The 16359-nt window shown below is 34.8% G+C and overlaps 2 protein-coding genes across 5 annotated transcripts in view; both read right to left on the reverse strand.

Moving 5' to 3' along the window:
- The window catches only part of LOC127850273 (ferric-chelate reductase 1-like), a 38696-nt gene extending 24311 nt beyond the window's left edge, over window positions 1-14385 (reverse strand). For 2 of the 4 annotated variants that reach the window (XM_052383170.1, XM_052383167.1), the window contains exon 1: window positions 1917-2037. In XM_052383170.1, coding sequence (XP_052239130.1) covers window positions 1917-1940 — 24 coding nt within the window. In that variant the 5' untranslated portion in view covers window positions 1941-2037. Of the gene's footprint in view, window positions 1-1916; window positions 2038-5735; window positions 5904-14180 lie in introns of those variants that run through there. The other 2 variants (XM_052383169.1, XM_052383168.1) reach the window with 2 other exon arrangements.
- The window catches only part of LOC127850281 (vacuolar protein sorting-associated protein VTA1 homolog), a 77890-nt gene that overhangs the window by 48813 nt on the left and 12718 nt on the right, over window positions 1-16359 (reverse strand). The gene's annotated exons all lie outside the window — the stretch shown is intronic.

Consider the following 16359-nt stretch of genomic DNA (forward strand, 5'->3'; position numbering starts at 1 on the left):
ATCCCCATCCCCTGTGATTTCTGAAAATTAAATTTATTTAAAGATACCCTATTATCTTTTTAAGTCCTTAACTTATTTAAAGAGAAAATACTGAAAATAAGCAAAGCATTTTCGATTAAAGCTATTCTATGGTACGCATCAAATCTGACCAATTTGAGTAAAATTCAAATCGGTTGCATTTACAATATGCATGATGTTGTATTTCTTTGTGTTTTAAACATTTTAATAGGACAAAAGACCCAGATATGCACATTCAGAGGTCAGAGAAATGGAATTGCCGATAAGCCACACCCACTCAATAGACCATCACATGACAGATATTGAAACTGAATATTGATCTAGAAAAAACCTCCCGTAATTACTCATGTTTTCGGACACTTCAAATAATTTTTTTTCTTCGTGTCCCAAAACTCAGATACGAAAATTATTCACAAGATACAGGTGTCCGAAACTTGAAGTGTCAGAAAATAGCGTCAATTGTATCAACGACTACCGGTAATAGCATGCGCTTGTAAAATACCATGCTTAATTTATTTGACAGAAAGTTACCACAAGGTTTTAATTTGACCAACGAGTTAAAAGATGAGCATGTGATGTACCGGTACTCGCTAGTATGAACCTGTAACTAACGCAATAAAAAAAGCAAACTATGAATTCTTTGTTTGTTCATTTCCGATAGTTGTTGTCTAACACCTTCCATTGTTAGTAAAACTTGCAATAGGGTGCATCACACTTTGAAGCGTTTAATATTTGTCACAGTTATTATCCCCTGCCATAGGCGGAGGGATATTGTTTTGGCGTTGTCCGTCCGTCCGTCTTTCTGTCCATCCGTCCGGAGCCATATCTTGGAAGTGCTTTGGCGGATTTCATTGAAACTTGGTATGAGTATATATATCAATAAAAGAATGATGCACGCCAAATGGCATTGTACACCATCTGTTAATAACGGAGTTATGGCCCTTTGTATCTTGAAAAAAGACTTTTTAATATAAGCTTAGAGCTTTATCTCCATTAACACATGAGCCAGAGCCACGAAACTTGTCTTAGTTGTTCTCAATCATCTGGGGGTGCTTCACATTCAACAACCATAATCCTAGGGGCTAAGGTAAAGGTCACACATTGAGGTCAACGGGTGTTTTCCATCCGTCCAGAAAACTTTTGTGTCCAGAAGCATATTGGCGGGGGATATCAATTCAACGAATTTGCTTGTTTTACTGAGAAGGGGTAGTACCGTTGCGGTAGATAATTGAACTGTTAATTGGCACTACCCCTGGTAATTGTCATAACGCTTATGCTATCGGGCGAAACCCTTGTTTAATACCGGTTAACAAGGTTATTTACCCAATAACGCAAATGTAATGGTCTGTTGCCCTTAGGCATGCGCCTGTCATGTTTTATGATGTTAATCTGGTTGTAAAAGATATAAAAAAAGGACCGAAAATTGGTAAAATAGCGCTGTAAAATATACTGTCCGAAAACTTAGAGACATTAATTATGGACGAAAACTCGTGTGTCCGAAAATTAAGAGTCTCGAAAAATAATTATTTTTGCTAAAATAAGGGGTGTCCGAAAACTTAGAGTGTCTGAAAACAGAGAGTAATTACGGTATAAAACAAATTCTAAATATATCCATCCCTAAAATTGTATTCATGTCCAACAAAAGCAGATTGTTCGTCATACAATTATGAATCTAGATTATTACACCAGTTAGGCAGTATTGTATTGTTCAATGGTATATACGGAAACGTTATAACCTATAGCGGAACAGAAAAGTAGTATTGAATAGGGCGTTTTTTTGTTTTTGACGAAAATGACATTTTCAAATAAGCAAATTGTATCACGATCATTCAATTTTATTTGCCATACAACTGAATGTGTTTCTTTAATTGTTCAGCAATAAAGAGTAAATAACTTACGAATTTGAGATCCATTGTAAACATGGAAGTAAATTTTAAGTTATATAACCGGTATCCGCTTATTATTGACACATCGACATGTTTTTTTTAGTTCTCAGAATAATGGCAAATATCTTACAAAGGGAGGTTATTTTGTCCATGGGTATAAGTGAATAGCGGAAAGGGCCCTTTTCCGCGGAAAGGACTTCCGGTGTTCGCAAAGGGCCTAAATTAATTTATTTTCAATGTTTTGAAAACATTTATTTTGCATTTTCGATTGGTCATTGTCGGCTCGGGTACTACTTAAATGTACCCCGGGTACTCCTAATTATACTTAAATGTACCCGGGTACGGAAAATATACTAACACGTAACCGGCCAGTAACCGAATTTTATTCCCGCCCAAAATCCGATGTCGTAAAACGCGCTACATGATTCCAATCAAAGTTCCCCTTAAACAAAATCAGCCTCAACAAGCTTATTTGAGTAAGAGTTTCGATACTTTTAAGGCCTTTTTACAGAATAATGACGTATATGAACATAATTAATTTGGAAAAAACGACATCGACCAATTTAGCGCTAGAGTTCCCGGGTACGTTATATGATATTGCCCATTAAAGTATATACTAAAGAGTATCCGGGGTACATTTAAGTAGTACCCAAACCGATAATGACCAATCGAGCGTCAGTGACCGACAACTGCCCACATTGAATCAGGTTAATGAAGAATGACAGGAAAAATGATTTAATGATCAATCATCTCACACCACGGATTCTAGATTACACGGATAAGAAACGGGACCGTTACGCCAAATATCTTGTTGTGTCTAAGTCACGTGACCGTGTCGTAACTATCGATCTTTTATCGAAGCGCCGAGGTTATAAATTTGATGTACCCACTCACGTATTTTGTTAAATTATAGTTTCATTTCTAGGCCGATTTTGACAAATTATATATCATTAGAAAGCTTACGTAACGTAGTTTTCAGATATATCAATATATATTAAGTTTTTCTTCTGATTTCGGCAGCCCGGCGAGTTATAACTTTAACTTTTGCAAATAACATACCGTTTTGGAGTTTTAGAATCTAGATTTACGGTTGACATGTTCGTACTTTATACCGATTTGTAGCGTTTATATTTGGAGTTCAGTTTTAAAAATAACATTTTGCTTAGGAGAATAGAATTCTGTATACGATAGAAAAAAAAATTGTTTAAAAACGAAAGTAATTAAGAATGAAGGCGGGAAAATGTAGCGCGCGTTCCTAACGCACTGAACTGATGCTACGGTCTTTGCGATTATGCTTTTGTTTAAATACCGGCCATTGAATTTCCTTTGCCATGATTATTATATTTTTTATGAAATATATTGAAATATTTTGTTCTAGAGACATATCCATAAAGCTAAGTATTAATGAAGCTTAATAAATTTACGATTTCAGCTCTTGATTATAACACAGAAAGGGTGTTAATTTTATGATGAAACAGCGTATACAAATGTTTAGCGGACCCTCTTGATATTTTTCGGCTTTGCATACTTCAAATATAATGGGTGTCAAAACATTCATCGTTTGTTGTTTATTATCAAAAAGGTAATTATGTAAAATTATATGAAAGGTTATTAACCATAAATTATCAATTAATTAAAATTATTTAAAGATTCTTGAAAATCACGGTCAACTGTCTATGCATGTATATTGAAATATCTTTATAAGTTAACAGAGTTATAAATATATAGAATTCTAAATTAAAACTCTGTATTATTTGTATTTTCGGAAAGATTATTTAACCCTGTTGTGGTCAAATGAGAATGCTGTTTTTAATTATGTTGTTCCGTACACTACCATAAACTCTTTATAGGACTACGAAATGACGGAGTTTTTTTACCGGTACCCGCTAAATACGTTAAATGTTAAGTATTAGATTTTTTAAATGTTTAAAATGTACATGTATAGGTATTAAGCACTTATAATTATTGTGATTTAGCTGGCTGACATCTATACAGTATTAAGTTTATGGCAATCTGTATGGGCAGATGGCTATAAATGTTTTCAATACGCTACATATCTTATAAACGCAAAATTGAGTATTTGGCGTTACATTACTCCAAGAAATGACCACTAATATCACGAGAAGACATGGAGGTATCATAAAAAGTGTAATCTGACCAGACATTGCCACCTGTGGTTAGGGACCAATATACAAGTATAGGTCCCTGCTGTGGCGTATGACACCATAGTGTTATTTAGTATTGGTCGGCACAGTATCTGATCATAACGAGATAATTGGTTTGTGCTGAACACAGGGGCAATGAAACCACAGATCTATCAATAAACAAGATTATTGAGATATCTTTTTTTGAACACCGCGATAAAAATGCTCAAACCATGGACTCTAGATTACACGGATAAGAAACATGGCAACATTCTCAGAATCATCACTGCTATATGTGTAATCACCTAACAATTCGTCTAAAAATAATTTATATATTTGAGTTGAAGACGATGTACTATTGTTTAAGTCTGAATAAACTATATGTCTGCCTGTCTAAATCCAAGCCGTCATCGTCCCGGTGGAAAAAAATCTGATTTTTAATAGTTGGACATGATGCCCTGATGTCAAAATACGAAATGACCCGCGTAACACGGACCGTGATTTTCAAGAATCTTTAATAAATTGATAATTTAAGGTAAATAACATTTCAAATAATTATACATAATTACCTTGTTGATAATAAACAGCAAACGATGAATGTTTTTGACACCCATTTTATTTCAAGTATGCATGCAAAGCCGAATAATATCGAGAGGGTCCGCTATATATGCTGTTTCATCATAAATTTTACACCCTTTCTGTGTTATAAACAAGAGCTGAAATCGTTAATTTATTATGATTCATTTATAATAAGCTTTTTTGATATGTTTCGTGAACAAAATACTACAATATATTCCATAAAAAATATAATAAGATGGCAAAAGAAATTCAATGGCCGGTTTCTAAACAAAAGCATAATCGCCAAGACCTTAGCATCAGTTCAGTGCGTTATGAACGCGCGCTACATTTTCCCGCCTTCATTCCTTAATTACTTTCGTTTTTAAACAAAAAATTTTTTCTATCGTATACAGAATTCTATTCTCCTAAGCAAGATGTAATTTTTAAAACTGAACTCCAAATATAAACGCTACAAATTGGTATTAAGTACGAACATGTCAACCGTAAATCTAGATTCTAAAACTCCAAAACGGTATGATATTTGCAAAAGTTAAAGTTATAACTCGCCGGGCTGTCGAAATCAGAAGAAAAACTTAATATATATTGATATATCTGTTTACTACGTAACGTAAGCTTTCTAATGATATATAATTTGTCAAAATCGGCCGAGAAATGAAACTATAATTTAACAAAAGACGTGAGTGGGTACATCAAAATGTATAACCTCGGCGCTTCGCTGTACGCTAATCGTAAAAGATCGATAGCCACAACACGTTAAAACGCGCGGTGGTAAAACATAAAATGTGTATTTCTTGTGTTTAACTCGCTATAAATCCATTAATAACAACGGGAATATACTAAAAGTTATATTTTTTTAAAGAGGAATTAATAAGCAACAAGATAACGTATAAACCAATAAAATCGGATGAATAGTTTATGCATAAGATTGAATTTACTACAGTAAGGGTCAAATACTCGATTCATCTCCTGTCAATATACACTCCGTGCTCACACGTTATGTGGCCGACGCGGGGATCGAACACGCGATTCTATATTTTTTAGTCTAGCGCTATATCTACATAAGCAAGATCCATGTGTATGGTAAGAAATACATACAAACACAACTCACTAAATAATCCATATCTTGTTATTGCCCACTATTCCGTTGATTAAAACCACAGCGTGTTATTGAATTTAACAACTAGTGACGAAAGTCAAGTGGTCTGCATGGTTAATATATATATATATATATTCTACACAAGGATGGCTATATATGAAGATACATAGGTTGATATATCTCGTGACCGCAGCGAAATCGGTACATAACCTGTGATACTTTGTTGTCTTTACTCAAATGATTGGTACATGCGTGTTCTAATTATTACTGTTGATCCGTGTTGATAAAGGAGAAATCTAACCTGTTCTATTTCATAGCCTCATTTGAAATGTGTGTCTGTGTGTCCACTTAGGCCGTGCTCTGTGAAAAGGGGGCTTCATGCGTGTTCGTAATATTTCGTCTCAGATTAGTCAGTGCAGTCCGCACAGGCTAATCAGGGACGACACTTTCCGCCTTAACTGGATCTTTGCTAAGAAGAGACTTTCTTTAAACAAAAAATATCATAAAAGCGGAAAGTGTCGTCTCTGATAAGCCTGTGCGGACTGCGCAGGCTAATCAGGGACGACATATTTCGCAAATGCATCAACCCCCCTTTTTACAGAGCACGGCCCATATGTATGTGCTGCACACATGCACAGCACACACTTAAGGTCTATGCTAAAGAAGTCTCTATACCTTCTTAAAATCTTAGTAATTCACACATGTTGCAAAATGTTGTATTTCGTCAAATTTAGTAAAATGTTGTAAATTAAGATAAACCGAGGTCCATGTTACGTGTTTGGTGATGCTGATGGTAATGATGATGTTGGTGGTGGTGGTGGTGATGGCGAAGATGAAAAAAAAGACGAATATGATGACGACGATGGCGGTGACAATGATGATAATGATTGTTGTTGTGGTGGTGGTGATTGATGATGATGATGATGAGGAGGAGGAGGAGGAGGAGGATTTCCGTAATAATAACTGTTCGTCACAGTAATTCGGTGTCTGACAATAAAGAACGCGTGTTGCACTTTGAGACATATGATAACTGCAATATTTGTCAGTCATATTAAGTTTACTAATGAGAACATACATGGATGTTCATCCGAATCATATAAAACTGTATTGATAATGTAATGTTACCATGTGAAACCCACTTTTAGAAGTTTTGCTAGGGGCGGTTCAAGAATGTTCAGTTGTTGGATTGGCATTCAATCAATAAAGCATCAAACGACACTGGAAAATGGTGTCAATTATGTCTGCGCTAAATATACATAATTAATAAATTGTCCTCCTCTACACCTACCGAAGTTGAATATATATTTGGATTTGACCTAAAACACTCCGACCACTAGATTTTCGGAGCTGATTTGTTTCGGAGTGTCTTTGTTACGATCTAGGACTAATCCGTGGGTGATAGTTACGCTGCTGCAACATTATTGAGCATTCGATGGAAGATCGGAAATGCAATTCGAAAACTTCGAGTGGAAATGTTTAACATTTGGATGCTGATTGTTCAACTCGGGATGATTTTGTGTTGTTTGTCCGTGCATGGGCAATTATTCCGAACGTTGCGGAAACAATCGATATTGACTCAATATCGTCTTAAAGTCTTCTGTCAAAAATGTTCATTTTACATCCACGCGGACAGATTTTCAGGATGTAAAATGAACGACGGATTTCGAATGGAAACGATCTGTCTCAGAAATACGCTGGAACCTGTTATGGGGACCTAGCATCTACAGATAGGCTTCTTAATGATATATCCACACTGAGCGGACCATAGCTCTTGCATTTGTCATCTTCGTGGAGCTTTTCGCTGTCATTTTCAATCTTGCAGGATCTGCTAAGAATGGAAGCATTAAAAACATTGACAAAGGCTTTTCAAAACGTCGTGAACGGTTTTGGAATTTGCGGAAAGTTCCGAAACCGTACTTGATGAAATCTCCGTCGTCAAAAACATTCATAATTGGATTCATCGAATAATCACGGCGTATAAATTGGTGAAAACAGATTATATGGGTTACAGGCCAAGCGAGCGAGAGAACGGGATGGCGATGCGATGTTGTACACAAATGTCGTTAACATTTGACATTTATGCCATAAGTGTAAAAGCTCTTGCTTAATTTATAGATCATCTACAACTGAACGAAACTAACTCAAATGGTTCGGCTCCGCTCCACAGAATGGCTGCTTGTGATAAAAATCAAGTTCTGTGTTCTACTTAACTCTGATTGCCATCTTGTTCTGGCGGCCATCTTGAAATGTATTTTCGACCATCTTAGCTATACGTTTACACACACATTCCTAATACGTTCAGTTCGAGTCGTTGTTGCAATGGCATTCACAATTTATAAGATAAAGCTGATTTTTATTTTTTACATGAAATACAATCATGGTTGATATTAAGCAAACATTTATTTATTGTCATTATCATAAATTGTCTACTGCAATATGATCACTTACGCATAAATGTTATTAATCAATTATGTAAATGCTCTTGTTTAAATTAAAATTTATGTACTGTTATATTTGTGTCCAGCAATTTTCATGTAAGCACCATTTTCCCAACAATAGTATTACCAATGGAGGAATTTTACACAAAGCATAAATAATGATATAAATATACTGATTGAGCTTATAATAATCTGAGAACTATAGCCAGGTCAATTACGGACTTAAAATACAATTTTGTGTCCAGATTTCATGAAGAAATGACCATGCATGTCCTAGATTTCAAATTCAAGACCCTGGTGTGACACATTGGTAGCATTACCGTTAAACTGTTACCAGGCTTATGAAATTAGTTTTTATTGAACTTTCTAAGGAAATCTAAATCAGGCACTGATTTTTCTTGTTTTAATACAGTCATAGATCAGTTGTGGCCTCTGGGTAATGACCAATTTTTGCTTACTTGTCACACCCTTAAAACTTTCCACAAGTCTATAATAGCAAAATAGGTGATCTTCAATGGTACATTTAAACTTTAGCTCTGTTACAAGAGTGCTGGTAAAGTCCAGTCACATATTTAAATCTAGGCCATGTCAAAATCAAAGTGTCAAAGACAAATGAAAGATGCGTTCATTAATTATTGTCCAGTTGTTTACTACTGCTGTAAGTTTTTATATAATATGACTGATGAACATCATGTGAGAGAAAATTCACATTATCATTGTATATCAAGTTTAGCAGCCTTTTAGATAACAAAGTATGCTAGTTTTCAATGTCGCTTCTGGGGATCAAACCCGTAGGGCTTTTAGGAAGATTCTGAAATTTTCGATCCCTCGAGAGCAACCAAACCAAAAATCAAGTCAAATATTGCCGACTCGGTTTTTTGAGTCGGTTCATGAGGGATAATGGAGCTTGATTTGTCATTGTCGGCTCTGGTACTACTTACATGTACCCTGGGTACTCTTAAGTATACTTACATGTACCCTGGATACTCTAAGTATACTTTCATGTACCCCAGGTACGGTAAATAAACGTAATTGTACTCGGTCCATATTAGACTGTACCCGAGTTGTATTCGCGCCCAAAATCCGATGTCGTAAAACGCGCAACCGATTATCCTAAACACACTTCTCTTCAAAAAACACTGCATCAGCATGCTTTTTGAGTATGTGTTCCGATAATATAGAGGCCATTCTACAGAAAATTGACATAAATGTGCAGGGCTAAACACTAAGGCACGTCCGAACGACATTCACTGCCTGTAGCTGTACCTTGGTCCGGGCTAGCCAATGTCCCAGGAACATGCCCGACCGGTCGTGTGTATTTTGGGCGGGATTATATGTTATATATCAATAAACTGCGTTTTAAATAAGCTTTTCAAAGATGCAAAAATCTTAATGCAGTACGATCAGATGACAATTAAATCCCAGAGTGAGTTCGGAGACAACAAACGGATCGTATCTAGAAATAGATTCGGAACCCCCTGATTGCAATAAACAAGAGGCCGACAATTCAGAAAATCCCGGGCGGTTTTCCTGTTAAAACACGTCAGTACCTATTTTTAAACGGAATGCCGCTAGACACGGTTTTTGATTGGTTTCCTCGAAGTGACGTGTTTTCTCAATGAAAATACGTTTGAAACTAAAAGCCGGGATTGCCCAGGATCGTCCGGAATGATGAAGGTATAAAACTCGACATTAGCACAAAGAAACTATAAAATTAATAGTTATTTATCAATTTTAAATAATTTTGTCATTATGGAAAAATTATTCCATCCTTTAGACGATTAATAAATCCATTTAGAGGAAGATAGAGACTTTATTTAGATTAGAAGTGTTCTGACAATATTTTTTCCGCAATTCAATTAGCAAAACTAATATTAATGGTCGATCCCGGCTTTTAGTAGAGAGTTAACCCTGTACAATTGTTACAACTACCGTAACACGTTATTTTGCTAAGATTCACTTACCATTTCTTGTAAGACGGTAACACGGCAATCTATGTAAAAAAGGTTTTAACGTTCATGTCGTTGTTTAAGTTTGGCTTTACGGGTGGGGATGGGGTTCCTCGGATACGAAAAGAAAAGGGAAGGAGGAAAGTAAGAGAAAGTATGAGGAAATAAAAAAACAAGAAAATTTCTCCAGAAATGGCGTGAAGATTACAAATAGATGTCTTAAATAGATGAATATTGAAATCAATAGCATTAGTAAGACAAGCTAATAAAAATGATTTAATCATAATTGCGCATCTCCAAGCACAAGAAAATACAAGTTGAATGATAAATATATAGGTTTTTATAATACTTGGGTCAGGGCACATGAAAGATTGGTCAGGGCTAGTAGGTTCTGCATTTACTAGCCCGAACGGGCTAGTTAAAAAAAAGTTAGTGTTAAGCCCTGATGTGTATATATAATTATTACAAAAAAAGTCGACAACGACTGATTTAGGGTTAAATTTCCCGGGTACATTTTAGTATATTTACCGTACCCGGGATACATGTAAGTATACTTAATAGTACCCGGGGTACATGTACGTAGTACCCAAGCCGACAATGAACAATTGAGCGATACTGGAAGGTGCAACATCTCTCACGCCCCCTAGCATCGCCTTTAGCAGTACTCACTTCTCAACAGGAAAGTGCTGGAGTCATTGATCCCGAGGGACAAGAAAAACAATTGATTAATGTTCGAAATAAATAATTTGATTAATGACAATTCTATTATTTGAGCCAGGTCACAGGAAAAGCGCAGTCAAATCAGTATCCAATTAAATTATTTGTTATTGTCAGAAAAACGCTTTTAAGCAAACAGCTTTCAAGCGACTGCAGGCTGATCTAGATCTAAACTGGCCACAATCGCCTTAATGTCTCTTTTACTGTGACACAGTTCATTTAACTTTAAAATGATAAAAAGTACTAACACTAAGAAAGAGTATACAAACCAGTAAAGAGTTTGAAATCAATGTTGAATTTCAGGACAGCTTGGTGATCTGCAAATCCCCGATGAAATGTTGATATCAAGTATCATAGTCATTCAATAGGTCGCAAAATGCTCGAATACAATTTATAAAGCACAATGTGACTTATATTAATAACTAAAAATACCAGTATGCCAGTTTTGCCGTGTCAAGCTGTTACGATCCAGAAAGTCCTTCATTCACATCGAGTATATATCCTTCGAATTCCAACTATCGTTGTCATAAGCGGAGATTTAGTGAATAAATAATTCATATATCCTAAATGACAGCTTCTAAATAGCGAAGCAAGCCAATTTATGCAGTAAGAAAGTTTTGAATCGAGACTCTCATGGTGGCGGCCATTGTTGAATGTTGAAACACGAACGACTACTCTGCTAGGAGAATGTTATCAATGACGAGCAATCTCCTACGCAGTTGCGAATGCAAAAGGGAAGTAACCCAAAAAAATCGAGTTATCTCAATCGGACTGGCTCGGTCTTTTACATAGATCGCCATTGTGAAAAAAAATCATGTTTATGATACCTTGGACGATGCTGTTCGCATCCTCAATAAGGCCTCACGGTGTAAAGAAGTTTTATTTGTAACACGTTTAAGAAACAAGTTAGTTTTGCAAAGCATACATTTTTAAGGGGTAATGCCTAAGAACAAAATATCAAATAAATGGCAAAATCAAAACAACGTCCGTAAGTATGATATGCAATCTACAATATATGCATGTATTAACAATCTAGATGCATTAATACGCAAGCGTGTTTGTTCATTCTTACATAGTTACTAGGTCGTTTCACTTCACCATTATGAGTACATTTTATGTCCAGAGTACATGTGATACAAACTAGCAGAGTAACCTCGCGGGCACGACAGTTATCTTTATTGGGAGGATTCTAAAACATCATAGGCACTTTTAAGGCAGGCTGTGTATTATAATACAAGACATGTTGCAAGTCAGCACGCTACACTATTCTCCCTTATTGAAAACATAATATACATTTTTTGGTCAGTAATCTGATTTAATGATCACAAAGACATATTTAAAGTTAAATATTGTGGTAATTATATGGTTTATGTGAATTTAAAGCTCAAATTTTATAAGTCAAAACAACAAATGTGCCCATGCCAAGAAACTTGATTTTAAGCAATTTAAACATTTACATGTACATGTATTTATATGAAAAAGATAATAAAATCAAGGTCTGCACGTAAGCTTCCTACTTACAGAATTACGGTAATACACCTTAAACCACACTCGTATTATTGTGCGAAATCCATGTTTTGATTTAAAATAGGAATGACTTTGACCGAATTGGCCCCAAACACAATGTATATTAGTAAGCTACAACGAAGTCAATAATATATATTAGTAATATACAATGAAGTCAATCCTGTACACTAGTAATCAACACTGCAATCAACATTAGATAGTAGTTATGTAAAACAAGAAACCGTCGGAGTAGTTGGGGGGACAAGAATTTTTTTATATAAAATTTTAAAGGGCCATAACTCTGTGGAAAATCATCCGACCAGAACCCGCTTATAATATGCACATCTCCTCTTGGTAGTGAAGCTTCCCATAAAGTTTCATTGAATTCCGGTCATTAGTTGCTGAGAAATAGCCCGGACAAGAATTGCACTATATGTACAATTAATAGAAAATTTAAAAGGGCCATAACTCTGTGAAAAAACATCCGACCAGAACCCGCTGATAATATGCACAACTCCTCATGGTAGTGAAGCTTCCCATAAAGTTTCATTGAATTCCGGTCATTAGTTGCTGAGAAATAGCCCGGACAAAAATTGCACTATATGTACAGTTAATGGAAAATTTCAAAGGGCCATAACTCTGTGAAAAATCATCCAACCAGAACCCGCTGACAATATGCACATCTCATCTTGGTAGTAAAGCTTCCCATAAAGTTTCATTGAATTCCGGTCATTAGTTGCTGAGAAATAGCCCAGGCAAAAATTGTGCACGGACGGACGGACGCACGGACGGACGGACGGACAAACGAAGCGGCGACTATATGCTACCCCCCCCCCCCCCCCCCAAATTTTGTTGGGGGAGCATAATAAATTCAACAATGTAAACTAGTAATGTACAATTAAGTCAATAATGTATACTAGTCATGTACAATGAAGTCAACAGTTTATGCTAGTTATGCTCAAAAAAGTCAACAAGGAATACTAGTAATGTGCAATAAAGTCAATAGTGTATACTAGTAATGTACAATGAAGTCAATAATGTATACTAGTAATGTACAATGAAGTTAACAACGCATACTAGTAATCTACAATGAAGTCAATAATGTATACTAGTAATTTATAATGAAGTCAATAATGTATACTAGTAAAGTGCAATGAAGTCAATTATGTAAACTAGTAATGTACAATGAAGTCAACACGGAATACATGAAGTCAACAATGTATACTAGAACTGTGCAATGAGGTTTATTATGTATACTTGTAATGTGCCATACAATCAACAATGAATACTTGTTATGTACAATGAAGTCAACAATGTATACTAGTAATGTTACACAATGAAGTCAATATAATGTTAACTAGTAATGTACAATGAAGTAAACAATGTGTACTAGGAATCTACAATTAAGTCAACAATGTATATTAGTAATTTATAATGAAGTCAATAATGTATTCTAGTAATTACAATAAAGTTAATAATGTATACTAGTAATGTACAATCTTGTTAATAATGTTTACTAGTAATTTACAATGAAATCAACAATTTATACTAGTTATCTACAATGAAGTTAATACTGTTTACTAGTAATATACAATGAAGTTAACAATGTAAACATGTAATACACAATTAACTAAAAATGTGTACTAGTAATATACATTGAGGTCAACATTGTTTACTACGTATTGCCTCTGCTGTTAATTTTTTTTTATATTTGTTATGTATGGCATTGTCATATTGAATAAACAATGCCAAAAATCAACTCATGGCTTGCGTATGCAAGTAATTCAATCAAACTGACATCGGTAATATCGACATCATACGATTGCATTTTAATATTCGGTACAAACCTATAAGGTATAATCCGGTTTTAAACAATACACGTATATCCATCTTGATCTTTCATGCAAACATAACGTCACATAAGCTGTATTTCACAGTCAAAACTTATAATGTACAATTCACGTTAGAAACAAAGTTACGTAATATAAATTGTTTGCATTCTAATGTCAGTGCTATAGTAAAAGAATAAATAAAGCAACTGTGTAACACTTGCTATGCTTTGTTTACCGTGTAAGAAAACCACTATCAGTATTGTTATCTTAACATGTTAAGAAGATAAAATTTGAGCGTTTTCATTCGCTATTTGTTCAGTTATTAATCACATTATAAAGTTATGATGTTGAAATGACGTTGACAAATGCTTTATGAATGTACGATCAATGTCCCTGGATACTATAAGGTGCTACACCGTTATGTTTTATTGTGGAAAGAGCAATGTCCTTGCAGACGTGAAGTAACGTCGGTTGGCTTACAGAATTACTATGTTGCACGAAGTTTTATGGCCGAGCACATTTCATGTATTAATAACAATGTTTCAGATGAGTGACGGTGTTTCACTGACACAGATCAGTGTTGCCAAAGGATTGATGGTTGCTCCCATGCCACTATTTATTATTCATTAAGATGAATGGAAGAACAAGACCCGTTATTAAAGTTGCCGCATGTTTAATGGCGATACACTGAACCGATCAATACTCAAATAGCAGCATAATATAGCATTTTGTGTATGCTACACGATAAGTGCGTCTTGCACTCCTTGAACATCACATAACAAATAACGAATCACAGGTTGGCTCTTTTTGCAGGGTGATGGTCGTGTAGAATTGCAGATTTATATAACTACGATTTATATAAGTGGAAGCGTATATACCAAGCTAATCCCAGATCAAAATTTCTGCTGGTCATCTACAGTAGCTGGAATATATTGAAATCACAACTGATCTGACCGTGTTGCTGTAACTATCAGATACACCATGACGAAGGCGGCTACCGCCATGAGAAGCACGCGTATCACAAGAACACGCAGCAAGAACGGGGGATCGGACTCGAGCTGAAAAGCACATTAATGATAATGGCATTTTATTATATTTTTACTTGTTTTGGACATATGGAATATAATAAAAGCATGCAAACTATTAATTTCATTATTTATTTAATGAAATATTCTATATTTAAATTGAAAAGAATGAACCAACCTCCTGATTAAAAAAATGTCCTTACATTCCTAAAATTACGCTTTGATATAGAACAAGAAATAGCCCTAAAAACGATAATCTCGAACAATTTATACAATTTATCAGATATTACTTGACGGTTAGTTTTGAGCTTAAAGCTTTTTTATATTTCTTTCTTACTTTTACTCTTTTTTTTCTTTTCGTATAGCAAAAAACATAAATAATTACCAATTGTTTAACCACAATTATCGCTTATTTTCATACAGATTAAGTATATTTTAAACGAAAAATATTTATTAAAAATAAACATTCCATTGTACGTGCATATACGACAGTAAATTGCATTGTTATCTTCTTGAAGGAAAAATGTTTATAATGTATGTACATTGTTAATGTTTGTTTTTTAGTAATATTAAATAAAAAAAATAAAAAAGAAAAGCACAGCAAGCGTTTGTTATAATAAAGACAAAAAATCACTACCGAAAAACTTCGTAGAAACACAAACTTTACCATAAATAAATAAATTTACACTGTGCATATACAATATGTAGTTTTAATTTATTTTCGAAATAGTCCAATGAACACTGCATAAGTATAACATTTCGATAAAATGGACATTGTGCAACGACTTGTTTTGATCAGATATTATAAGGATCGGCTTACACTCGTAATACTCGTAATATAAAACAAAAATCCACGACTTTGTATACTTGGTACTTTGACATTTACTTCTGTACAAAACAACAAATGTACTCTTCATTTGTTGGAAATAATATACACACACACTTGAAAATTGAAAATGATTCAAGGGTCAAGGTGGAAGAGGGTTTTTAAATTATATCGATGGCCGAGTATGTGCATTAGTAAACACATTTATGCAATGAAAGACCTTTCACTTTCACAATATGACACGGGCTTTTGAAGCGACTCTAAACTTGCAATACGATGTTGGTATATCGAGAGGTTTTAACGGAGCAGTCATTACGTTCTGGTAACGTTATGGAATAGACAC

Source organism: Dreissena polymorpha, chromosome 11, assembly GCF_020536995.1.
Source record: "Dreissena polymorpha isolate Duluth1 chromosome 11, UMN_Dpol_1.0, whole genome shotgun sequence".
Taxonomy (NCBI): domain Eukaryota; kingdom Metazoa; phylum Mollusca; class Bivalvia; order Myida; family Dreissenidae; genus Dreissena; species Dreissena polymorpha.